This window comes from Urocitellus parryii, chromosome 14 (genome assembly GCF_045843805.1).
Source record: "Urocitellus parryii isolate mUroPar1 chromosome 14, mUroPar1.hap1, whole genome shotgun sequence".
In the NCBI taxonomy this organism is placed as follows: Eukaryota; Metazoa; Chordata; class Mammalia; order Rodentia; family Sciuridae; genus Urocitellus; species Urocitellus parryii.
Genome location: NC_135544.1, coordinates 16,214,357 through 16,242,188, shown reverse-complemented (window position 1 = coordinate 16,242,188; position 27,832 = coordinate 16,214,357). Strand labels below are relative to the sequence as shown.

The following is a 27,832-nucleotide window of genomic DNA, read 5'->3' as shown; positions in this document are numbered from 1 at the left end:
AAGGACTGGGGATGTAGTTCAGTATTAAAGCACCCTTGAATTCAATCCTCAGTACTAAATAAATAAATAAATAAATAAATAAATTTAGAAAAACAGGTGTATACTGAACACTGAAAACTATAAGACATTTTATAGAATTTAGAGACTGAAAAAGTTGAAGAAAACTACTGTGTTCATAGATTGGAAGACTCATTACTATTTCTTCTTTTTTTTTCTCTCTCTCTCTCTTTTCTGTTTGTTATTGTTGTATTTATTTTGTTTTGTTTTGTTTTGTTTTTGTGTACTAGGGATTGAACCTAGGGGGCACTTAACCACTGGGCCACATCCCCAGCCTATTTTTAGTGTTTATTTTGAGACAGGGTCTCACTAAGTTGTTTAGGGCTTTGCTAAGCTACTGAGACTAGATTTGAACTTGTGATCCTCCTATCTCAATCTCTTGAGTATCTGGGATTACAAGCATGCATCACCAAGCCTAGCTAGAACTTTACAATTCAATTATAAGAGAGCAAATGACCTTTTATTTTCCTTCATGGGCAAAAGATTTGGACTCTTTATGAAAGAAGGTATATAAATTGCCAATAAACACATGAAAAGGTATAATTTGTCTTTAGGGAAAGGCAAATTTAAACTGCACTGAGATATCACTATACACCTACTAGAAAAGCTATAATTTAACAAATATTAGCAAAGATGTAGATAGAAATGAAAGTCTTCATTTTTTGTTTCTTTGGGGTTTTTTAAAAATTCTTTTAGTTGTTGACAGATCTTTATTTTTTTAAATTTATTTATACATGGTACTGAGAATTGAACCCAGTGTCTCACAAATGCCAGGCAAGTGTGCTACAGCCAAGCCCCAGCCCCAGCCCCTTGTTTCTTTTGTTTTGAGATAGAGTCTCACTATGTAGCCAAGGCTAGCCTCAATCTCAAAATCCTGTCTCAGCCTCCAGAGTAGTAGTACTGCAGTACTTGCTATACTGCACCTGGCTCAAATGGACTTTTATTTTATTTATTTTTATTTTGGTACTAGGGATTGAACCCTGGGGTGCTCTACCATTGAGCTATACCCCAGCCCTTTTTGTTTTTTATTTTGAGATGCAGTCTCACTAAATTGCTGAGGCTCAGTCAGATTTGTGATTCTCCTGCCTCAGCCTCCTGAGCCTGAGATTACAGGTACACACTACCTCACTGGGCTCATATGAAAACATTGCTGGTAGGAATGTAAAATGATTCAACTGCTTTGCAAAATAGTTTGAAAATGGTTTTGTTTTTTTAATAAGTTAAACATTGACATATAACTATCTGACCAGTACTATATATTGACCAAGACAAGTGAAAAATATGTCCATACCCAGATGTGCAATTTTAACATTAACAGCAGGGGTTTTTTTTTCATAATAATCCAAAACTGGAAACCTAATGTCCATCATTAGGTGAATGAATGAACAGACTGTGGTCCATATGCGAGGCCCTAAGTTCAATACTCAGCACCACATAAAAATAAATAAAATATTTATTTTTTATATAAGCAGTATAAAGAGTAAAAGAGAATAAAATCATGGCATTTGCAGGTAAATGGATGGAGTTAGAGAAGATAATGCTAAGTGAAGTTAGCCCATCCCAAAAAAACAAATGCCAAATGTTTTCTTTGATATAAGGAGGCTGATTCATAGTGGGGTAGGGAGGGGGAGCATGGGAAGAATAGATGAACTCTAGATAGGGCAGAGGGTGGGAGGAGAAGAGAGGGGGCATGGGGTTATGGATGATGGTGGAATGTGATGATCATTACTATCCAAAGTATAGGTATGAAGACATGAATTGGTGTGAATATACTATGTATACAACCAGAGATATGACAAATTGTGTTCTATATATGTAATAAGAATTATAATACATTCTACTGTCATATATAAATTAAAAAATTCTCCATAATAAATAAATAAAGGTATTGTGTCCAAAATAAAAAAAAATCTTTAAAAAAAAACTTTGTTTCAAAAGACATAGCCAAGAAAGTGAAGACAACCCATAGATTTGAAAAAAATATTTGTGAAACATATAGCTCATAGTCTAGTATGCAGAATATATAAAGAACTCCTATAATTCAACAGCAAACAATTTTATTTGAAATTAGGTGAAGAAAAAAACTGGTATAGATCTGATCTGAATAGACAGTTCTCCCAGGAAGATACACAAATAGCCAATAAGCACATGAAAAGATGCTCAGCATTGTAAGTCACCAGGAAAATGGAAATTAAAACCACTGTGTGGGGCTGGGGTTGTGGCTCAGTGGTAGAGCACTTGCCTAGCATGCTGGGTTCGAGCCTTAGCATTGTATAAAAATAAGTAAAATAAAGTCCATCAACAAAACAAAACAAATTAAAAAAAAAAAACCACTGTGTGTAGACTGGAAGACTTTATAGCATTAAAATGTCAGTATTACCAAAAGGAATGTACAGATTCAATGTGGTATCTATCAAAATCCCAATGATGGGCTGGAGTTGTGACTCAGTGGCAGAGCACTTGCCTAGCATGTGTGAGGCATTGGATTTGATCCTGAGCACCACATAAAATAAATAAAATAAAATAAAGGTATGCTATCTATCTACAACTACAAAAAAAATCTTTTTTAATTCAAATGACTTTTGGGGGGGGCAGAAATTGAAAAATCCACCTAAAATGCAGATGGAATCACAAAGAAATCTTAATAGACAACATAATCTTGGGGGAAAGAATTGGGTGGGGAGAATAAAAAGAACTCGTGAAAGTGAAAACATTGTGCCTTTTTTTTTTTTTTTGGAAGTACCTCAAAGAAATTCATTTACCATACCATCATCTACACATTTCACACATTTCAGCTAGTCTCACTGGGGGCTCCAGCAGCACTGACGACCAATTTGTTATTTGTTCCCAAGTGTCATTTTCTTTCTTTTTAATTTTATTTTTTAATTTGTTCTAATTAGTTCTACATGACAGAAGAATGCATTTTGACATATTGTATACAAATGGAACACAACTCCTCCTTCCTCTGGTTGAGTATGGGACAGAGTCATACAAGGGGTATGAGGATGGGAAGGACAGTGGAATGAGATATTATTACTCTATACACATGTGCTATGTTTAAATTGGTGCTTTTCCTAATAATAAACCCAAAGGAATAGAAGTAAAAATAACTATCATTCCTTACTCATGTGAAATGCTATAAATTGATTACATGGAATTAGAAGTAAATAAACCTAATTTTCTTTCCAAAGGAGTTAATTCTAGGTAACAAAATCTTGACCAGTGCCTATGGTATCAATAAGAATTTTATTTTTATTTACTATTTTTTTTCTCAGTTCTGAGGTTTGAACTGACGGGAGCTCTACTATTGAGCTACACCCCCAGTCCTTTCTATTTTCATTTTGAGACAGGGTCTCATTAAGTTGCTGGCACTTACCTTCAACTTTCTGTCCCTGTTTCATTAAGAACTTTAAACTTGCATGAAGTTTTTTGGTTTTTGGTACTGGGGATTAAACCGAGGGGCACTTTACTCTTGAGTTACATTCCCAGTTCTTTTTAATTTTATTTTTTTAGTTGTAGATGAACACAATACTTTCGTTTATTTGTTTTTTAATGTGGTGCTGAGGGTTGAACACTGTGCCTCACACATCACACATACTAGGCAGGAGCTCTACCACTGAGCTACAACCCCAGCCTCCCTTTTTATTTTTTGAGACAGGGTCTTGATAAGTTGCTGAGACTGGCCTTCAATCTTGTGATCCTCATCTCAGCCTTCCCAAGTTGCTGGGCTTAAAGGCAAATGCCACCATGCCCAACTGGACGCAGTACTCTTTTTTTTTTTTTTTTTTTTTTTTTTTTTTTAGTTGTTGATGGACCTTTATCTTATTCATGTATTAATACGTGATTCTGAGAATCAAATCCAGTGCCTCACACATGTGAGCCAAGAACTCTACCACCGAGTCACAACCCCAACCGCTGGATGGAGTACTCTTGCTAACTGCTTTATTAGAGTTTTGATTGTAAACTACAGCTCCAAAAAAATCTAAATTATTTTTCTTCATTCAGTTTGTCCTCACAAAATATTACCAAAGTTGGACTTGGGATGTAACTCAGTGGTAGAACATGTGCTTAACATGTGGGAGGCCCTGGGTTTCATGTCCAGCATCACCAAAAGGGGAGTGGGGGAATTATTACAAAAACACAGAAATGCATGATTCCACATTTTAATTTACTTATGTGGTTAAATCATATGACAATAGGATTCCCCCAAACAAGCAAAATTAACTTTAAAAATACAGGGAAAGGGCTGTATCCCCTGGGGTGGGGCCTGCTCGGACTCCACTGCAGGACCTTTCCATTTGGGTTCAGGTGGAGGCCTCAGGCTTGAGGTCCTGGGTTGCAGCCCCCCTACCAAAAACAAAACAAAACAAAAAATTCAGTTTATTGCCCTTTCAAATATATATATATATATATATATGCATATATGTGTGTGTGTGTGTGTGTGTATCACAATAAAAGACCTTTTCTATGGAGAGTTATATAAGATAAGGCTTTCACCCCCACCTATGTGTGCCTCATTTGGGGAACTACCAGGTTTCTGCTTGTGCTGAATGATATCATGATTATTTATAGCCTCCTGTGAGAAAATGTAATTACAGAACAAATCATATAGTGGTGACGATTTTTTTTTAAGGTACTAGGAACTGATCTCAGTGGCACTCAACCACTGAACCACAGTCCCAGCCCTATTTTGTATTTTATTTAGAGACAGGGTCTCCCTGAGTTGCTTAGCACCTCACTTTTGCTGAGGCTGGCTTTGAACTCACAATCCTCCTGCCTCAGCCTCCCAAACTGCTGGGATTACTGGTGTGCACCACCATGTCCAGCAATCTTTTTTTTAATCACGTGGAATGAGGTAAGCAGGGAGAGTACTGGATACTTGTTTGTGCTTTGAGAATGGCTCCCCTCATCTATTTCTTCTGATACTTCCACTGAACTTCCATTGAGCAAGCCACATAACACTGAATTCCCCATCAAGGTTTTAGTTAGATGACGACTTCCTCTTTTGATTTTTGCAGTTCTGTTGATAATTAATTGTGTCCAAACCCAAACTGAAGATTGAACCATGACAGGCAATGGCCCTGTCTGGCTGTGGCATCATAAAGCATCAGAGAAACTTGGGAAAGAAAAGCACAAATTACTTCCAAATTTTCATGACAGAGATCGGATGTGTCTGAGTTGTTGGAGATCAGAGCTAGGATAACTTAGATCCTCTAATCCTAGTACAATGTTTTTTCTCTTGAACCATGATGTTTATTTCAGCTTTACTGTCCTATTAAAAACAAATTAGTTTAAAACTGACAGTTTTTCACCAAAATGCTAAAAAAAAAAGCCCTCAAATGAAAATACAACATGAATAGGGTAAGAGCAAATAATTAATTCCACATATTACCAGCCTACATCAAGTGAAAGGCTTCTAAAGTATACATACACAGCACTGTGGAAACTATTTTTAAAATAATTTTTATTGAGACATAATTCACATACCATAAAATTTGCCCTTTCTTAAAAAACAATTCAGTGGTACTTCATATATTCAGAGTTGTACAAACATCACTACTATGTAATTTCAGAGCATTTTCATCACTACCAAAAAACTCTGTACCTGGTATAAGTCATTCTTCCACCCCAACTCCCTACTACCCTCTAGAAAATACTGTTTCTATGGATTTTCCTATTTTGGACATTTCATATAAATAGAATCATGATAGGCAGTCTTTTGTGAGTAACTTCCTTCACTTACAATGTTTTCAAGGTCCATCCATATTATAGCATGCATTAGAACTTCATTCCTTTTATTTTTGTTTTGTAGTACTGGGGATTGAACCCAGGGGCACTGTACCACTCAGTTATATCACTAGACCTTTCTTAGATTTTAAATTTTTGAGACAATGTTTCACTAATTTACCAAGCTGACCTTACATTTGCAATTCTCCTGCCTCAGTCCCAAGTAGCTAGAAGTATAGGAATGTGCCACCATGCCCAGAACTTCATTAAGGCTGAATAATAATCCATTGTATGGATATACTATATTTTGTTTATTCATTGACTAATGGACATTTGGGTTTTTATTACCTTTTATCATGTGAATAATTGCACTATGAATATCTATGGACAATGTTGACATGTGCCTTTTGTGTGGATGTATATATCACTTGGGTATACATGTGGTACAACCATGCTAGGTCATGTGGTAACTGTATTTTAAACTTTTTGTGGAACTACTAGACTATTTTCCCAAGATCCTGTACCATGCTCTTGTCCCATGAGCAACATTATGAGGACTCTAGTTTCTTCATATCCTCACCAATACTTGATATTATCCCAACAATGGAGTTATTATAACAAAATAAATCCAGGGTGAAGGGAGTGCCCACTGAGCTTCAGAGTGACATCAGAGAATGTGGGCAAGCATATTCTCTCACCAAGCACAGGCCAATCCACCAGCAATAGGGAACAATGTTGATAATACTGCTATCCTACTCTGTGGTGCCTCCTTGACAGCTCAGGGTAGGGCTTCTCAAAATGTAGCCCCCAGACCAGCACCTTGAGCTTTACTGGGAACCAGTTATGAATGCTCAAACCTAATGAGTCAGAAGCTATGGGGACCCAGCTTGTGCCTTCCGGTGATTCTGATGCCTGCTTGAGTCAGGTGAAGGCAGAGTCTAATGCAGAACATCTACGATTCTGAACACCAGCTTTAGCCATCTTGTTAGTGATCATTAATACACACCAAATCCTCAACCCCTACGAATGAGGCTGATAGTGTCATAGGAAAGAACTTTTTGAAGGATTCAGCCATGCAACCCAAGTGGGATGGCTTGATACTGTGCGGTAATGAGGAACACTTGCTGATGTAAAATGCTCACCACAAATTTTGGACGTGGAAAACCCAATAAATAGGAACTTAAAAGTACCTTTTAAAGCCCAGTAACATAGCTATTGTTTGCCTCAATTTTCTTTTCTAAATATTTTTATCCATTCCAAATTACAAAGAGTATGCTGTAACAGTTCTTTTTTAAGAAACTCATTGGAGCCAGGTGCAGTGGCACACAACTGTAATCCCAGCAGCTCAGGAGGCTGAGGCAGGAGGATCTTGAGTTCAAAATCAGCCTCAGCTACTTGGTGAGGCCCTAAGTAACTTAGCAAGACCCTGTCTCAAAATAAAATATTAAAAAAAAAAAAAAAGGTTGGAGATGTGGTCAGTGGTTAAGCTGTATTCAATCCCTGGTACGAAAACACAAACAAACAAAATCTCATTGGAAAGGGGTAACACAAGAAGCTTCATAGAGAAATCATTTAAATCAGTGATTTAAATGATTCACATTAATGCCATGTGAACAGACCACAAACACTCTGGATACCCCATATGTTAAATCCTTTTTTTTTTTTTTTGGTGCTGGGGATCAACCCCAGGACTTCACAAATGCTAGGCATGTGCTCTGCCACTGAGCTATACCCCTAACCCTCAATGCCATTTTTAAATTCTTTTCTTTTTTTTTTTTTTAAGTTAAAGCTTTATGGCTATACATAGTATAACTATAAAGACCTGACAAACTCATACATCATGGAAATTGATTTCAGTTCATGATCCTCCCTTTTCTCTTCCCCTTTTCCCTACCCTCTCCCCTTCTCCTTCTACTGGACTTCCTTTCACTCATCTATTAATTTGTATTTGACTGGTTCTTTATGTACTCTTATCCTTCCCTCCCCTTTCCTTTATTTTACTCTAGATTCCATAAATGAAAGAAAACATTTGACCTTAAGTTTCTGAGTTTGGCTAGTTAACTTAGCATGATATTCTCCATTTCCATCCATTTACTGGCAAATGCCATAATTACATTTTTTTAATGGCTGAGTAGAACTCCATTGTATATACATATATACCATAATTTCTTAATCCATTCGTCTATTGATGGGCATCTGGGTTGATTCCATAATTTAGATATTGTGAATTGTGCTGCTATAAACATTTTTTCTTCAATGCCATTTTTTAAACTATATAGAGAAACCATTATTTGAAGAATCACTGTCTTTTTCATATACTGCCAGTTAAAAATCTTCTGCCTATATATTTCTCATAAGCTCATAAATTCAGTTATTAGGGGCAACAGAACCTCTTTATAGCTACACTTTTATTACTTCCTTCAAATATGAGTAGATCACTATTTTTCTGCATCTCAGCCAGGAAGCAAATGGCCTCAGAAAGATGAAGCCAGCTTTAAATCAGACCCAGTTTGCTCTTAATTAAAACCTCCATCCAGTTGCCAGGAGAGGTACAGATGAAGCCAGGCACTGATGTGCACACCTATAATTCCAGCTACTCCAGAGGCGGAGGCAGGAGGATCTCAAGTTCAAGGCCAGCCTCAGCAATTAACTGAGACCCTGTCTCAAACACTAAAAAGAGCTGGGGATGTAGCTCAGTGGTAGAGTGCTTGCCTACCATGTGTGAGGCCATGGGTTCATTCCCAGGTACCACAGAAAAAAATGACCAAAAAAAAAACCCAAAAAGGCCAAGTGGACATAGAAAAAAAGCCACATAGCTGAATAAAAAAACAAAACAAACAAAAAACCATAGGGTTTACACAAAAAACCACCATCAGAGTAGAACTGCTATAACTTCCATTCGGTCCTCAAACCCCACCCTTCAATGGCTGCACTGATTTTTATAACATTTCTCTTGTCTGAGACATCACAGTATCTCTGAGTAAATTCAAAACCTTCTGATAAGTATCCAGAATATCCTGAGCAGTGGGTCTTTCTGCAGGATTCTGGCTCTTACAGGCCTTATGAATATCAAACAAATGGAATCGAACCATATCACTACCCTCAACGTGCCCCAAAAGGAAACTGGAAACATCTGGAATCTTCCAGATATCAATCTTCTCATCATATGAGGGCATGAGATCATCATGAAAAGGTATGTCCTCTCCATAAGGCCATAATTGCTCAGGAGCTATAAAATCCCCATGAAGCTCCCTGTGGCCACATTTCACAAATGTCCCAGAGCTGTGGTTCACCAGGGGTAAGGCATCTAAATCATTTGCCACAATGCTGAAGTTACTTGTTAGCAGATACTGAGACAGTGTCTTGGGCAGGTCATTAGAGTCACACATGACCAGCGTGCCCAGGGGGCTGTGGTGCAGGTAGTTAATGACACCAACATAATCCATGGCCAGCTGCAGCCTGTGCTGCCATGTATTCACATTCTGGTACTTTGAAAGGTTTAGTGTTTCTTCCAGGTTGCTCAAGGAACCTAAGGGGTGATATTCAGTAAGAATAGTGTTGTCTTCCTCACAATAGCCAAGCAGTGTGACAATGTGTTTGCTTTGTAGAGATTTCAGCATCTGTAGTCCATAGAGGAAATCATCTCTCATTTCCAGACTGGTGAGCCGTGAGAGCGCAACTTTGCGTTCCTTCCACTCAGACAGAAAGACCTGAAACAAAGCCAGAAGAACATCAAACCTAACCCCTCCACCTAAAGTGAGACAAGAAAGAAAAATACTTTCTGTTTAACAGGTGTGGCATAGAAGACAAATGAATGAGACAAGAACCCAGTCTTTGCAGTTCTAGAGTTGCACTTTGTCTAGTTGTAAAGACTCACTATGAACAAACATATAACATGCAAGAAGGTGAACAACAAATTAGTGCATAAAATTTCAGCAGGAGGGACTGACTGTGGTCTGGATGTGAGAGCCAGCTGGAGATGACTCTGGAAGGTTCCTGGAAGTTGGTCTTAGAGGATGGTCAGGACTTGCAGCACAGATGTTGGAAAAGGGGAATGCAAGGCCCAGGAGGAGAGGCTGCCTGTGTAAAGACCTGGGCAGCCAACTGCCTGCCAGTTCCAACTTACTGTAGCACAAAGGGTGCTTTTTGTACTTTATATCTTTTGGTATTTTCCAATTCTTTCAAGACAAGCATACATTACTTCTATAATTCAAAAGATTAAGACTCAGAAACACTACATAAAATGGAAGTGGACTAAAGGATCTCAAATATTTCTTTTGGATTTAAGAAGAGAGGGTTTTTAATGGGAAAAAAAACCTAACCCTTCACCTTCAAAAGAGAAATCTTTCAAGACCTCAAACCCCCATAACCAAGAAATTTCACTATGGATCTTTTGGGGGGAAAAAGCCATTTTTACTCTGGCTGCTACATTCAGTAAAACTTTGATGAATTTATAAAATTTTCAAATAAACATACTCCATAGATTTGTATTACCACTGAATTTGATATTCTGACTCTAATAAAAAAATAAAAATAATACTTTGTTAAGATCCATCACTTTTTTTTCTTTCTTTTTTTTTTTTTTATTTTCTTTTTGGTACCAGGGATTGAACCCAGGGGCACTTAAACACTGAGCCACATCCCTAGCCTTTTTTATATTTTATTTAGAGACAGGGTCTCATTGAGTTAACTTAGGGCCTCACTAGGTCACTGAGTCTGGCTTTGAATTCATAATTCTCCTGCCTTAGCCTCCCGAGCTGCTGGGATTACAGGCCTGCACTTGCCTGGCTAAGATCCATCACTTCTTTGGACCTATTGTGCATGGTCATGACTAGTGCTGACAGATGGCTTTGGTAGGTTTTGTTGTTGTTGTTGTTATTATTGTTTGGTTGTTTTATTTTTTTGTTTTGTAGTACTGGGATGAAACCCAGAGCCTCCCACATACTATGCAAACACTTTTAACACTGAGCTAAATCCTCTTGCCTTTTTTTTTTTTTTTTTCCTGAGACAGGATCTCACTAAGTTACCTAGGCTGATCCTGAATTTGGTTTCCTGCTACTCATTCTCCCAAGTAACAGGGATTACAGGCATGTGCCATTGTGCCTGGCTTGGTACTGGTTTTCAAGGCCCATTTTCATACAAAAACAATTTTCACCTTAAGGAAGGTGCTACCTTATGTTCAACAATAAATCATGGAAGAGGCAGACCGGGCCCCAACTGATTTCCTCCTGAATCCTCAATTATGTCATATTCATTTTTGTGCCTCAGATAAATTAAAGTTATTTGTTAATAAATATTATTAGTCTTTGGGATGACTCACAGATATCTAAAACCTCTAGTGTTAAAAATATGCAAATCATTTGCCAAAATACATTCTATAATTATATGTAACTAAAAAGAATAAATTAAAAAAATTTAAATCTGCAAATCATGGATTTTACGAATCATTTCCTAGCAATCTCTAGTTATTTTTTATCACTTTCTAAAACAATTATATTTGGAGACAACAGCAATGTGTTCATCTTTTATTTAATTGTAAAACTAATCATAAATAGTCTTCTTGGTATAAAAAAATCAACTACAGAAAAATATTTTCTTTCTCTCCCTCTCTCCCTCCCTCCCTCCCTCTCTCTCTCTCTCTCTCTCTCTCTCTCTCTCTCTTTACTCAGTACTGGGGATTGAACCCAGGGGCACTCTACCACAAAGCTACATCTTCTGCCCTTTTTGTTTTTTTGGTTGAGAGGGGATCTTGCTGAGTTGACAGATATAGGTTCCAAAAACACCCACTCTGCGCATGAATCCACCTAACATAACTAACATGGATGCAGCATCTTAAAGTTTATAAACACTTTCATGTACATCTGCTTTCATTCTCATGATCCACAGGAAACCCTCCAGGTGTTTAAATTATCCTCCAACTTGTGATCATTCTGCCTTAGCCTCTCAAGTTGCTGAGATTACAGATAGGTGCCATGGTGCCTGGGAGCATTTTTCATCTGTATCAGCATTTCTATTTATTTACTATAAAAAGTCTGGTCATTGTCCTTCATTCAATTTTTCTATAGGGCTATTTGCCTGTCCCTTATTTATTACTAGGAACTTCTTATATCACCCATGTGATCCTTTAATATAAATGTAAAAGATATAGAACATAGGTCATGTAGTCTTTTCATAAAGCAAAGAATTTAACTGTAGTCAAATGTGTCTTCGTTCATTTAACAATAATTTATGTCAACCAGGTGAGGTGGCACACACATATAATCCCAATGACTTGGGAGGCTGAGTCAGGAGGATCACAAGTTCAAAGCCAGGCTTAGCAACTTAGGGATACCCTTAGCAACTTAGTGAGACTCCGTCTTTAAGTTTAAAAATAAAACCAGAAAGGTCTGGAGATGTAGCTAGTGGTAAAGAGTACCTCTGAGTTCAATCCCCAGGAAGGAAATGGGAGGGGGGGAGGGAGAATTTATGTCAAAGAAAAAAAAAAACTGGGGTTCTATCTAGCTCAGTGGTAGAACCTAGCATGCCTAGCATGTGGGGGCCCTGGGTTCGGACCCCAGCACTGCTGGAAAAACACTGACATAACTGCAATGATAAAATTTACATTCTACTACAGGAAGTAGGCAATAAAATAAATAGGAAACATATAAAGTATATTATCAGGTGAAATGTGTTTTAGAATAAAACAGGGAAGTGTTTGCAATTTTAAAATAGGGCTTGGGAAGGTCTTGCTGGGGTGTCTGAGCAACAAATTGAAAGAGATAAGGGAATGGGCCATTTTGATATAGAGAAAAACTTCATCCTAGGCAGAAAACATCAGGGCCAGATGTCCTGTAGGGAAGTATAGCCACAGACTCTCAGCACAGAAAGGCTAGGCTGCTAGAGTGGGAAGGGCAAGGCATAAAGGAGTAGGTAAAAGTTTAGTGAAAGGGAGCAGATATTGTAAGGCTTTACTGAAAGAACTTTGCCAGATGGGGTGGCACACACCTGTGATCCCACCAATTTGGGAGGCTGAGGCAGGAGGACTGCCAAGTACAAGGCCAGCCTCAGCAACTTAGCAAGACCCTGTCTCAAAATAAAAAATAAAAAGGGATGGGGATATGGCACAGTGGTAAAATACCCCTCTGTTTAAAATCACCAGTAGCAAACCAAAAAAAAAAAAAAAAAGGAGGGGACTTTGGACTCTTACTTTTTCAGAGTGAGAAAGTAATTCACTGGAGGATTTTAAGGGGGAAAAAACAACCCATATTTGACTTATAATTTAATAATCTGGCCTATTGTTTTAACAGACTGAAGGGAGTACAGGGGCCATGAAAGCAGAGACCCTTCTTGTTTTTGTTTGTTTGTTTGTTGTGGCACTAGGTATTGAACCCAGGGGTGTTCTACCACTGAGCTACATCAGTCCTTTTCATTTTTTATTTTGAGACAGGGTCTAAGTTACCCAGGCTAGCCTCAAACTTGTGATCCTCCTGCCTCAGGCTCCCAGGTAGCTGAGATTATAAGCATGCACCATCACACCCAGCTTGGGTCTTTCAATGTAATCTTAGGTTTAAAAACCCAAAATGGATGAACCCCCAACTGTTATTCCTAGGGAATAAGACTGAGGACAGAGAGAGCAAGAGGAAGGAAAAGGAAACTTTAACTTTCTACTTTGTCTCCTAATAAATACTTGAATATACTGCTTTTATAATTAAGAAAAAAAAGGAATAAAGAAAAAGCAATAGGCCAACCTGCCTACCATAAACAGGTTACTATAGTTTACGGGCAAAGCTACAAATTGCTATAGGTAGAGGATATAATGCCCCTGGCCATTACAAAAACAAGCAAAAAAAAAAAAAAAGTCTGGGGAAGACAAGGGAGTGGCACAGTTTGTATATATTGAGGAAACTATCTGAGATTAAATCAATATTTTATGTACCGAGAATTCAATTAAAGAGGTTTTGTGCTCTGGCCCCCAAAGTGTGTCCTAGATACAATAAGGTATGGCTAGATGCTCTGGACCCACCTTCTGTGCTCTCAGGGGACTTACACATTTATAAGAGACACAAACAAAAAACAAGATAAATGAGAACGAGAATATATGGTAAGGGTGGGACTTAGGGCCATCAGGGAGGGAATTCCTGTTAGAAAAGTAACAGAACTCTGGGAGTGGTGGCACACATCTCTAATCCCAGCTACTCGGGAGGCTAAGGCAGGAAGATCACAAATTTGAGGCCAGCTTGGGCAGCTTATTAAGAACCCCTCTCAAAGTAGAAAGGGTGGGGATGTGACTCACTGGCAGAGCATCACTGAGTCCAATGCCTATCTCCAGTACTGGGCTGGGGAGTGGCAGAGCTTCAGGCAGAGAAAGACCCATAAGAAAGGACTTGGTTTAAACAAGGAACAAAGGAAAGACTACAAGACAAGGAGTGAGAATCCTGGTAAGAGTTCTGGGAGGGAGGAAGGATCCACAGCAGGGAGGGTGGAGCAAGAGGGATAATTAAAAGGTTAATTTTTTTTTCCCCAAGGGACAACAGGAAGCCACCAAATGGGTTTTAAGGAAGAAAAATGGCATGATCCAATATGTCTAGAAGACAACTGTATATAGTAGTCGGCAAAAGCGTAAGCAGGGAGACTGTTAGATGGCAAGAGGGGAGTCTGTGGACAGATTCTGTTGAGCACACTGGGACATATTCTGAAAATAGAACTGACACGACCTGGTCCCTCAATAAGAGAAGTTTCCCTAGAGTGCTGGTGTTTTGAAGACACACTGGAAGAGGATGAAAGAGTGAGAGCAAGGAAGGTGGAAATAGAGTTAGAGCAGCTTTCTATGATGGAAGTAGAGAAAGGACAGGAGCTACAGAGGGCTGGGGAATCAAGGGAACAGGACTTTGTTTTTTAAAGAGAGTATGTTTGTATACCAATAGTAATGATGTTCAGAGTGGGAAGGCTGACAATGCAGGGAATCACTTAAATTACCTGGAACCTTGGGAATTAAGAATGAGAGCTGAGCTGCTGGTTTATAGATCTGGTGGAAGTAGAATGAAGATATTCCCTTTGGATGGTTTCTGCTTTCATATCTCATAAAACAAGATCATTGGATAAGACAAAGGATGGGAATGTTTGAGGAAAAACTTCTCAGAGATTGGAAATGAAATTTCCAAGGATAGTTCTCTGTGCTTACCTGAAGTTTGTCATGGTGCATTTAAATTACGTGATTGAGGGATTTCTCTCTTACTCCAGTATAGTTGCTCAAGTCCAAGAGCAGAGTTGGGTTTCAAGAGCAGCCAGGCATGATAGAGACAGATGTAATGGAGTTGTTCCAACGCTTTGTAAAAGAATGATGAAAATAAAAACCCGTGGAATCTCTGCTAGGGGAATCAGGAGGTAGAGACAGGAGGGGTGTCATAAAGTAAAAAGCATGAGATGGATATTCTGAAATTCTCCATGGAATTGAGGAACTGATGGATCAAAAGAGTTAGAAGAGGAGGTGGAGGTCAGAATAAAATGTCAAGAATTTTGACTTTAGAAATCCCACTGAAGGGGATGAGATTGAGATGTAGTTCAGTCATAAAGCACTTGCCTAGCATGCATGAGGCCCTGGATTCAACCTGTAGACTGTAAAAAAAGAAAGAAATTCCTACTGAAAAACCTGTTCCTTCCATATGGAGAGGAGGTGGGGCATTGAGATGGAATGGAATTGAGTTACCCACAGCTATTCCAATAAGTGACTATATTCAGGATACTGATACTCTCCTCTGTGCCAAACTGCACAGATCCTGAGGCTCTGACAGGGGAGAAGGCAGACAAGGCTCCTGACCAACACTATTAATACCCAAGTGTTCAAAATATTTTGTCCTGAGGGAGGGAAGTGTCAGCTAAAGAAAAATCCAACAAAAGAATATAATGGCATTTTGTTTACACTTTACTTTTATTTTGAAACAAGGTCAAAATAAAGTTAGCTTTTAAGTTACAATCTTCCTGCCTCAGCCTCCTGAGTAGCTGGGATTACAGGGGTGTGCCACCATGCCTGGATAGTCACATTTCACTTTAATAAAATGCTAGTGCTTAGGCTTATTAGCCATACTACTAAATTTCATATTTGGATGAACATGATTTGTGGCTCCCTAAAATTAAATCTGTCTATCTACAAATGATAATAACTTGCCATCATCAAAATCATATTCCCTGGAAGGAAAGAAGCAATTCCAACAAATTCCAAAAATGCTCTGAACAATTACAACCACAGACACAACACATTCAAGGTCACCTCTTAGTATGTACATTTTCCCTCCAGTACTGGGGATGAACCCATGGCCTCATGCATGCTAGCACTCTACCACTGAGCTACATCCATTTTGTGACAGAATCTTCTTAAGCTGCAGGGGCTGGCCTCAAACTTGTGATGCCCCTGTCTCAACATCCCAAGTAACTGGGATTACAAGCATACACCACTGTACAGCTTTCAAGGACATCTCTTTGAAGAAGATAGAAATGAGCTGGTTTTATGTCCTCTTTTCTATCTATATCCCTTCTTTGGTGATTTTTTCCACATTCTAATACTTTCAAATGCATATAAATAATATTGAGTCTCAAATTTATATTCTCTCAGACCTCATCCATAATGCTGGGCTTGCACATCTAACTGCCCACACCCCCACCTGGATGTCTCACACCCGAATTAATATGTCCATCTCAGACACTTAGAATCTCTTCATTCTCTCATACCCCACATCCAGTCAATTAGAAAATCCCTATTGTTAATACCTTGAAAATATGTCCAGAATCCACTGATTTCTATTTCTGTTACTAACACTCTTGTTAAGCCATAACCATCCCTCACATGCAAAAAAGCCTAACCAATCTTCCACCTTTGCCACCTTTCATCCACTCTTCACATAGTAGCTAAGATAATCCCTTTACAAAATAAATTTCTCTACTAAAATTTTTCCAGTGGTTCTCAAAGTTCTGTGAGGCCTGGCATAACCTGGCTCCCAATTTGACCCTTCTCAGACCTCACAGACCTCTTTTTCTCTTCCTGCTCTCTGGTCACACTAGGTTCCTTCCTGCTCCTTGAACAACCAGGAATGTTCCCTGCACAGAGGAATGGGGCCTCTTCCCTAGATGCCCACACTCTCATCATGGTCTCCCACTGCTCTGGCCAATGTCCTCTCCTAAAGACCTAGAATGACAAGCACATCATTTCTTTGCCTGTTTTGTCTTCTTAACACATCATAATGTAACTTTCTTATTTTTCTTAGTATCTGACTTTCCAACTAAAAAAGAAATCAGTGTCTTTGTTTCCTTCACCACTCTACCCATGGCACCTACAATGAATAAAGTACTTTCTACAAATTCCTTCCCCTTCTCCCTAATTTCTTCCTTTAAGATGCCTCCATCTATATTCAGGAGGAAACCATGGCATCCTCATTAGCCATTTATCAAACTGCAGCTTTGTAGGTGCATTTCCTGATCTCTCCCTGCCTTTGCCTGTTGCAAATTCACAAAGAACCTTTCTTCGTTCAACAATCTTTAATTGTCTTCTAAAGCCACTGACTGCGTACTGGTAGACTCAGCTTCCACAGAAATGACAACCATATAGAGTGTAGCGTACACTGGTTATCAATGGGACAAAGATCTTGGAGTTTCTATATGAAAACTGAATTGACTCCTTGATGTCTCTTTTCAAATAAAAGAAAATTTTAAAAATCAATAATACCAAGCTGGAGTTGTGGCTCAACCGTAGAGCGCTCGACTAGCACGTGCGAGGCCCTGGGTTCGATCCTCAGCATCACATAAAAATAAACAAAATAAAGGTATTGTGTCTTAACTATAACTTTAAAAAAATCAGTAATACCATCATGGTTTAAAAATCAAGAAAAAACTGCTCATAATTCCCCCTTTGTCTTACACAATTTCTGCCACTTTTGCATTTTTCCACAAAAATATTTAATTTTGCAGTTGAAAATAACACACTACACAATTCTAAATCTTCCTTTTTTTAACTTATTTTCTTTTTCTTTTTTCATTACTGAAATGATTTTTTAAAAATTTATTCTAATTTCTTAAGATTTTCTTCCTGTTGCTACATGAGTAATCCTAACTACATTTAAATAGCTATAGAATATTCCAACAAGTGGTTGGACCATAATTTAACTAATTGTTCTCCTAAAATTGTTGGTCCTAGTTTTCCACTAGTATAGTACTCCTTTATGCATTTAGCTTTTTTCCTTCCTTCAGATTCTTTTCCTCTTTTAAAATTAAAATCCCAGATATGAGATTATTGGGCTCAAAGACAGATATAAAGAGCCTTTATGGATCTTTAAGACAGGATCTCCTATGTGGCCCAGACTAGCCTCAAACTCCTGAGCTTAAGTGATCCTTCTGACTCAACCTTCCAAGTGCTAGGACTAGAGGCAGGTGCCACTACATCCACTTCCTTTTATGGGTCTTAGCCCAGAAAGCCAAATTGTTTTCCAAAAGAGCTGACACAAGTGATAATGCAGAAGAAAACCATGTACTCACTCTCTTCACGGCTCCTTCCCCAACACGCTTCAACTGTCTCACTTCTGTCCTCAGCTCCTCACAGGACAGCCAGGGTGAACAGTTTTTCATCTGCCCCATTTTGAAGTAACCATATGGACAAGATCTAGGGTCCTTGGTGGAATGTTGAGGGGATATGAAAAATCGGTCGAAGCAGAGGTAAAGGACCACATTCATAAGGGCCATGGCGAGCAGCAGCCCAACAACACGAGGGACTTCTCTGTGGGTCAGACCTTTCCTGCTCTCCTGGGCTTTCCTTTCCATGTTGTTATCCTGTATCAGTTCCTGCAATATAACAAGAGACAAGAAGCAATAACACTTTCAGCTATAATTAATTTCCATGAAGCATTTTGATGACACTGGCCTGAACGTAGCTACACCCTCTCATGCCTCCCCACTCGTAGGTCCTATAAGTTTTGGAGTCACATGAGGAGCAAGAGAGGAACTGAACATTAGGCTTATATTAACCACTCAATTTCAGCTTTTCCCGCACCCCCATAATCATTATTCTTTTTCTAAATTTTTTGGCAACAGGGATTAAACTCAGGGGCACTTAACCTCTAATTCACAACCCTACCCCCGACCCTTTTAAATTTTGAGACAGGCTCTTGCTAAGTTGCTGAGGCTGGTTTTGAACTTGCAATCCTCCTGCCTCAGCCTCACAAGTTGATGGGATTATAGGCATGTGCCGCCCAGCTCATTATTCTTTATTAAATTAAAATTTGGATTCATCTAGATTATGCAGAATGGGAGGTGTCTGCCTTTGACTCTGTCTTACAGCACTTTGCACTAAGTAGATATGCATTAATATTTAGTAAAATAAAAGCAGTGGTGCTGGGGCAGAAGATGGACAAAGGGGTACGTTAGTAGGTCGGGCCCACTTGAACCCAGCTAAGAAACTGGGATGTTCCTTGGAAGGTACTCAAAAGCCCTTGAGAAGGTGGAGCTGTAACTCAGTGGCAGAGCACTCACCTAACATGTGCAAGGCCTAGGTTTCAACCCTGGCGGGAGGTGGGGGGGGGGGGAGTTCATGGTTTATTTTTTCATTTGTGTTTCTACAGATTGAACCCAGTGTCTTGGGTATGCTATGTGAGTACTCTACCACTGTGCTACACCCCCAGCCCAAACTCTGAACATTTTATATATATTTTTAATTGTAGATGAACACAATATCTTTATTTTTTAATTTTTATATGGTGCTGAGGATCGAACCCAGTGCCACATGTGTGCCAGGTACCCACTATACCACTGAGCCACAGCCACAATCCCCAAACTCTGAACATCAAATTGTTTTCCCAAAGAGCTGATATGAAAGGTGAGTCTGGGATGCTCCTTGGAAGGTACTTGGAGGCTTGGAGACCAGTTAGGAGGACCTGGAAATGATCTGAGATAACAATCAAAAATTTATGAGCTAGAATAAGGGTGGTAAGATTAGAAAAAGAACTCAGGTGACAGTGGCAATAAGTAACCCTGAGAAGGGATGGACTCCAGCAATGGAGCCACTATAGGGTCTGTGTTGGAGGGGTCCAGATGGGGAACAAGCCTGGGGAAAGACAATGAGCAGAGTGCTTGTCACTCAGGATGCTGGGGGCAAAGGCTATGTATGAAGCAGAGTAGAGGACCATCAGTACAACAGATAAAGCCATATTACTATGTGTCAGCTGAATATAGGCACTGGGATGCCCAGAGATACTAGTGATAGAATTGCCTTGTGTGCTACTTGTGCCAAATACAACTATGACATGAAACTTTACCTTCCAGGAGCATCTTCCTTCTCCCAGCTAGGTCTCCATCCAGTTGTCTGTGTCAAACAGTGTTCTGGTTGGTCTCAGGGACTGGTTTGAAAGTCCTCTTCCATGAAGTACCAAAAAAGGAGGTTTGTTAAAGAAAAATTGCAACTCTGTACACAGACAAGTCACAGCAGTCCAAATGATTCATTCTTCTTTCCTAGAGGCCCTCCTAGTGACCAGATGTCTCTTGGACTTTCAAGCTCCAGGAGCTACAGGGAAAGCCTTGGACAACCTGGCCAGCATCGCCAAAATCCTGTCAGCCTATGTGGGTGCAGACCCCCACATTTCCTCACCAGTCTCTATTTGGTTCCAATCTGCTTTTTCCACCATATTAAGTAATGTCCACTGGCCCATCTCTGCACTGAGCACTTGAAATACACGAGTGAATTAAACAGACATGGTTACTATCCTCTTAGAGATTAATGAAAAAATCAGGCAGGAAAGACAGATAATAAATAGATAAATAAAATTCATCATTATCCTGTGATGAGGATTCAAGGATAGAGAATAAACAGTTGAAGAATCCAAGAAGACCTTTCTGAAGATATAACATTCATATCAAGCCCAGAGGCCTGAGAGGAGCCAGCCAGAAGACAGCTCTTTCGTACCTTGTCCTTAAGAAAGTAAAATCTACCTTCCAACAGGCATATGAAAAATGCTCAATTCCATTTGTCTTGAAGGCAAATGCAAAAAAAAAAAAAGAATTATGAAATACATCTAGGATGGTTACAATAAAAATAAATCGAGCAATAAGAAATGTTTGTGAGGTTAAAGAAAAACTGTAGTCCTCATATGTTGCTGGTGGGAATGTAAAATGTAGCCACTGTGGCAAATAATATAGATTAATATAGTATTTCTTTTTTTTCTTTTTCTTTTTTGGTACTGGGACTTGAACCCAGCGATGCTTAACCACTAAGCCATATCCCTAGCCCCTTTTTATTTTTTATTTGAGACAGGGTCTCACTAAGTTACTTAGAACATTGCTAAGTTGCTGAGGCTGGCTTTGAGCTTGCAATCCTCCTGCCTCAGCCTTCCCAGCTGTGCTACTATGCCTAGCACAATACAGCATTTCTATTTCAAACATATTTATCATATCATCCAATAATTCCATTGCTCAGAATATACTTATATGAATTGAAAACATACATCAAATGTTTATATTTGTACACAAATGTTTATAGTAGCATCATTTATTTATTTTAAATATCTTTATTTCAGTTATTTAGTTTTATGTGGTGCTGAGGATCGAACCCATGGTCTCACACATGCGAAGCGAGCATTCTACCACTGAGCCACAACCCCAGCCCAAGTAGCATTATTTATAACAGACAAAGAATAGAAATGACTCCAATTAGTTAATAAATGGATAAATAAAATGTATCACATTCATAAATGGATTATTATCCAGCCATAAAAAGGAATAAAGCACTATTACTGCTAGAACAGGGATGAACCTTAAAGACATTATGGTCAATAAAAGAGGCCAGACATAAAAAGCCACATGTTGTATGATTTCATTTATATGAAATGTCCAGAATAGGCAATTCCATGAAGACAGAAAACAGAAACGTGATTGCACAGAGTTTGGGGGGCAAGGAGATGAGGAATGGCTACTAATTAACATGGGATTTCATTTTAGATAAAAAATTCTGGATTTAGTGATGATAGGTGCACAATCTTATAAATATGTGCTTAAAAAAAATCAAGGAATTGTACACTTTTAAATAACAACTTTTATAGTATCTAAATTATGTTTCAATTGAAAAAGATAAAATAACAAACTGTACTTCTGATCTTTTTCCCTAATCTATTCTTTCTGTGCTGTTCACAAGCTCTGTGAATGATTACTCCATCCTTCTATTTCCTAGCCAGTGACGCTGTAGGAGGGACCAGCACATAAGTACTGCTTTTTCTAATCTGGGAATTTTTAAATAATTTATTCTTCTATAATTTGAATATATATATGTGTATATATATATATATACACACATATATATATATATAATTTTTAAATATTTTTTAGTTGCAGATGGATACAATATCTTTATTTTATTTATTCTTATTGGTGCTGAAGATCAAACTCAGTACTTCACGCATGCAAGGTAAGCACTCTACCACTGAGCTACAACCCTAGCCCATAAATATATATATTTTCTTAACTGGCAAAGGAAAATGCTGCTTGCTTAGCCTTGCTGTCATTAAAGACGCCCAGGAAACCCTGACTCTGGAACCACTTCTGTTTCACTCTATACCTTCCCTCTCCTAGACATAATGCCAGTTGTTTGCTCACCCCACTACCTCAGCCTTCCCAAGTGTGCCTGTCTATGGTCAGGATGATCATTTGCTTACCTTTCTCATAAAGCTTCCAGGCCCACATCTTTCTCTCTGGTCCATTCCCTCATATCACCTTCAGGATCTTCAATTGAAATTATAACTTTTACTACTAATGTCTTAGTCTCTACAGCTGATTCTTGGAAGGTACACATAAAGAAATAGATAAAATGGTTGCAGTCTCTTTTACAATAATTAAAGTGACCAAGTGTTTCTCAACTTAGACCTCAGGTCAGGGAGCAGCAAACTTCTTTTTATAAAGTAACAATTGGTAAATATTTAGGCTTAGCAGCTATAAGTCAAAGTCTAGCAATAAACCTATCACTGTGATCTGCAGTAAACTGAGAGGTGGTGCAAGGTAACATCTGGTCCTATATTGTCTCTGTCACAATTATTCAACTCTGTCACCAGAGTGTGAAAACAGCTCCAAACAATATAACAAATGTGTGTGGCTCTGTTCCAGTTAGATTCATTTATGGACACTGGAATCTAAATTTCATATATTTTTCATGTATCATGAAATATTATTCCTTATTAGATCCCAACCACCCCCACAATGCTTAAAAAAATAAAGCATTCTTAGCTATTAGGCTATATAAAAACAGGCCAGAGCTGGCCAATTGCAGCATCAGGTGATATTCCTTTGGCCAAGGTCATCTCATCCACATCTGTGGCTTCAGTGGCTCTCTAAATATTTATGATTTCTAAGTCTATATTGCATCCTTGATTTTTCTCCTAAACACTTCACTTAACAGGTTCTTCAAGGTCTGGGATGACAACAGCTGACTCCAGAGACTCTTTCCTGTCCTCACCATGCCCCTTCTCTAGGGTTTCTACTCTGGACACACAACCTACCCACTCACTAAGTCATGGACCAGGGTGACTTGAAACCAACCAATCAGCACACATAGCCAATTCTATCACCCAAACCTCTTCAAATCTGTTCATATTTGCCCTTCCTTGCCACCTCTGCCCTGGTATTAAGTCATCAATATCTCTTACCTGAACTTCTGCAAGAGTTTCCTGCATGGTCTCCCCCTTCTTTCTCTTTTCCAATCCATTCTCCACACAGCAGATAGGATCTTTTCCTTTAATAAAATGTTCCAAGAGAAAAATAAAAAGTAAAACTGTGCATATCTATTTGGCATTGCCAATTTACAATGTATATTTGTTTCCAATATTTTGTTTTGTTTTTGATACTGGGAAACAAACCCAGGACTCTCAGAGGCTTAAGCACACATTCTACAACTGAGCCCAAACTTTGTAAAAGAAATAAAATAGTGAATATACATTTAAAACCACTCTGAAACCTGTCCAGTTTGAGTCACTCCATCCCAAGCAGCTGTCACCATCCTCACATTGGTATGTATCAGCAATTCTCAAACTGTGGGCCCTGGACCTGTCTGTAGTAGCACCTCACTGGGAACTTGAGAGAAATGCAAATTCTTAGGTATTTACCACAGAAACAAATTCTGTTTTAGTAAGTTCCTCTAGGTGATCTGGACGCATGCTAACGTTTCAAAACCACTGGAGTATGCAATCCTCTCACATGCTTTCTATTTTCACAAGTATGAACCCATAAGCAATAACACATTTTCAAGCTTTATACAGTGGTTGTGTACTTATATTATCCATTTGCAACTAATGATGTTTTTTAAACTCAACAATGGTTCTGAGATTTATTTATGTACATGAAATGCCAGTTCACCTTTTTTTGGTACTGGGGATTGAACCCAGGGGCACTTTACCACCAACTTACATCCCCAGACCTTTTTGAGCTAGGGTCTCAAAGTTGCTTAGGGCCTTGCTAAATTGCTGAGGCTGGCTTTGAACTTGTAATCCTCCTGCTTCCCCCCCACACACACAAGATGCTGGGATTACAGGCGTGAGCCACTGAATCTCGCCAGTTCACTATTTTTTTTAAATAATAATAAGAACTTTATTTTTTTTTGTCTTCATACATGTACTTTGGATACTATTTTTAAAATATATTTACTTTATTTATTTTTATGTGGTGCTGAGGATCAAACCCAGGGCCTCACATGTGTAAGGCAAGCACTCTACTACTGAATTATAACTCTAGTCCCTTCTAGCTCACTATTTTTAATCATTTGACCACACTATAAGTTTTTTATTTTTCAAAAGCTATACATATATTAAATACTGGGAAATACTAAATATCATAGACATCTACATTGCTGAGTTATACTCTTGAACAACTCCCGAGAGCTATGGGGATGGTCACACAATGATCATTAAAGACAGAGTCCTAGTCCCTACCTGCCCTGGCAGTTTTAGTGAAACAAGTTTTGAACACATCTCCTTAGATATATGTGCAAGAGTTGCTTTCTGACAGATATAATGATTCTTCCAAATCACATATTTAATTTCTTCTGGATTAAAAACATTCAACAGCTCCTATTTGCACTCAGGAAAAAGTTCAAACTTTCAGAAGGTTCCCTGAGAGGTTGGGGATGTAGCTCAGTAGTTAGAACTGAGTTTCTTCACCAGCCTTCTAACCCCTATCCACCTCTCCAGACCCTTCCCGGCCCTACACTCCAGCTCAAACTTTCTTCAGGCTCAAAAGCACCCTTTGGGGCTGCAGCTCCAGGTTTGGCTCATCTGTTCCTGTTAGACTGTTCTACAGAGGTCTGCCTGTTCTGTTCCCCACATGTCCTCAGCACCTGGCACACAGCAGACACTAGATAAGAAAGCATGACTGCTAATCACAGTTGATTTCACCATCTTCATGAATTCACTGTTTTCTCCCACCTGTTTTCATGCTCATTAACTCTGTTCTTCGTCTCTTTATGGTATCTGCCTTCTAATGTCTCTTACCCACCACCTCTTTCCATTTTTTTAATTCTTTCAACCTTCAAGTTCTCCTTTATCTGTAACCTTCCACTGATCCTACCTTGTCACTAAGGATGGCTTCAGGTTTTATGGGGCTTGAAGCTTATATAATTTTGGGAAGGAAAGGATAAGAAAAGATCATGTAAGTCAGTGGCACACATCTGTAATTCTAGCTACTCAGGAGGTTGAGGCAGAAAGATTCCAAGTTCAAGACCACCCTGGGCAACTTAGCAAGATCCTGTCTCAAAATAAAATTTAAAAAGAAAGGGTTACAGATGCAGCTCATTGGTAAAGCACTTGCCTAGCATGCACAAAGCCCTGGGTTTGATTTCAGTACTTCCCCAAAATAAAAAACAAGAATAAAAAAAAAAATCACAATTATGAGTTTAGAACTGCTGGACCTCCTTGCAAGGGATTTGTGCAAATGAAGAATCTAGACTATAAATTCACATCTGCTTATCATTCTCTAGCACCTGGTATCTTGCTCTCTACACTTTCTTCATTTTCACTCTTCTATGGTTTGGATACCCGTTCCCCAAAGACCAAGTTGGTCACCAGCCTGTGGCACTATTGCAAGTGGTACAACGAACGTTGAAGAGGCAGAGCCTAATGAAAGGAAGTTAAGTCATTCGGGGAAATAATCTTGGAGGGCATTTTGGCCCTGGGTCCTTTCCTGTGTCTTTTTGCTTCCTGGATGCCATTGAGATAAAGAACTTTCTTCCACCACTTGCTCCCACCATGATGTACTGCCTTTACCACAGGCCCAAAGCAATAGGGCCAACCCCTGATAGACTGAAATTTCCAAAATGGTGAGCCAAACTAAATCTGTACTCTTCTTGTATTGATTTAACTCAGGTATTTATTACAGCAATGGAAAGCTGACACACTCAAAAACTACCAACATCAGATACAAAATTCTATAACCCTCGATCTCTGATCACTATTGTACCTTTGACATTACTCAGCACACTGTTAATGCATTTCTCGTTGCCTCTGTATTTTATATGCATCAATAGCCTTTTAATTATCCCTAAGGCCCCACACTCTGAATTCTTCCTCAAAAACACTCATCCAAAAATTCAAATGACTTTTACACAGTGTCAACTTCAACCAATTCTGTGATGTAGATATAATTCGTGTTGTTATTCCTAACTTACAGATAAAGAACTGATTCAAAGGTGAAGTGACTTCTCCAAGGTCACTAAACTATACAAGTTTGGGCCTCAAACCCACATTCTTCCTTTAAACCCTGCAACGTTCAGGGGCTGAACTGAATTGAACCCAATATGATCACTCTGGGATGGGGGTGTGTGTGACACTGAGACTGACAGTTTATTAAAGAAGGTTTTAGCCCATCTCAATATCTGATTGGCTTTTTAATTTTAAAAGTATATTTCTAGAGCAGTCTGCCTAGAGCTTAGAATGAGGTAGTGTGGCATAAGAATTTTGTCCTAGAAATAAAACAAACAAACAAACAAAACACTAAGATTTACTGGTCCTGAAAAATACCTTGCACATTAAGGAATAAGGAATGTGGGAGTCAGTTGGGTAGGAAATATTTAGGAACTATTTAATTAAATACAAAGGATTTCTGTCACTGATAAAAATCTTGATAATTAGGGGAGGTGACAGATGGGATCCACTGCTGTAGAGTCACAGCTTAATTTTAACCAATTTACAGAACATTTTATACAATTCTAGAAGTGACAGATTAGTGTCAACCAATACAATGTAGAGCAGAACCCAATTTTCCAGTAAAACACAAGGTACATTAACTATTTTAAATATTCTGGATGCTTACTTAGCGTTTGGGTTCCATTGTAAAGGCAATGGGTGGAGAACACAAAATTACTAAGTAGTTAAATTCTGCTTTTAAAAAAAAAGGAAAAGAAAAGAAAAGCAGCATATGGTCTCACTTCACACAGCTCTGGCAGAAACGAACCCGTACATAACAAGCGCCAGATGGAAGGACTGATGTCTGCCTGTCACGGGCGGAGTCCTCCGGCCTTCAGCAGCGGGGTGTAAGGCGATGCGGGCCGGTACAGCCCAGCAGGTGAGGCACACCTCGGAGCGGGCGGCCCGAGGCTGTATTGAGTCCGACCCCGTCTACCCGGAGCCTGGGCCCGAGGCGCTGGCCAGCCAGGTGCGGGACCGGCACAAAACAGAGCCTCCTTCCCGACTTTCCGGGAACTCACGCCAGCAAAACGCAGCGCCTCTCGCCCTCGCGCACGCAGCCTACTGCGCCGGCGCGGCCGGAAGCAGCCCTGGAAAGGCGAACGCGAGGCTGCCCTCTAGTGTCCACTGTTCACCACGCACCCGGAGGCCTGACCCAGCGGAGCAAAAACCTGAGTTTAAGCCCAGCCCAGGTGCTTTTCTTACATTCGAACTTGTGAGCATGTGCTGACCCAGTCTGGTCTTAGCATGATGCTGGTTCCTGTGAGATCTAGACTCACAGGGCTGGGGCTATGGATCAGTGGTAGAGCGCTCGCCTAGAACATGTGAGGAACTGGGTTCAATCCTCAGCACCACATAAAAATAAATAAATAAAATAAAGG

The 27,832-nt window shown here is 39.2% G+C and overlaps 1 protein-coding gene across 4 annotated transcripts; it reads right to left on the bottom strand.

Moving 5' to 3' along the window:
• Positions 1-5,513: 5,513 nt before the first annotated feature.
• On the bottom strand, positions 5,514-27,472 carry Pomk (protein O-mannose kinase). 4 transcript variants are annotated; one of them, XM_026380285.2, is made up of 5 exons: positions 27,079-27,472; positions 23,427-23,512; positions 20,058-20,154; positions 18,286-18,588; positions 5,514-9,494 (listed from the first exon to the last, which is right to left on the bottom strand). In XM_026380285.2, the coding sequence occupies exons 4-5, from the start codon at positions 18,565-18,567 to the stop codon at positions 8,724-8,726; spliced, it is 1,053 nt and encodes a 350-aa protein (XP_026236070.1). In that variant the 5' UTR covers positions 18,568-18,588; positions 20,058-20,154; positions 23,427-23,512; positions 27,079-27,472; the 3' UTR covers positions 5,514-8,723. The 4 variants fall into 4 exon arrangements, with proteins under 4 accessions (XP_026236070.1, XP_026236071.1, XP_026236072.1 ...); XM_026380286.2 differs by having other exon boundaries at positions 27,194-27,472; XM_026380287.2 differs by having other exon boundaries at positions 27,220-27,472.
• Positions 27,473-27,832: the final 360 nt, after the last annotated feature.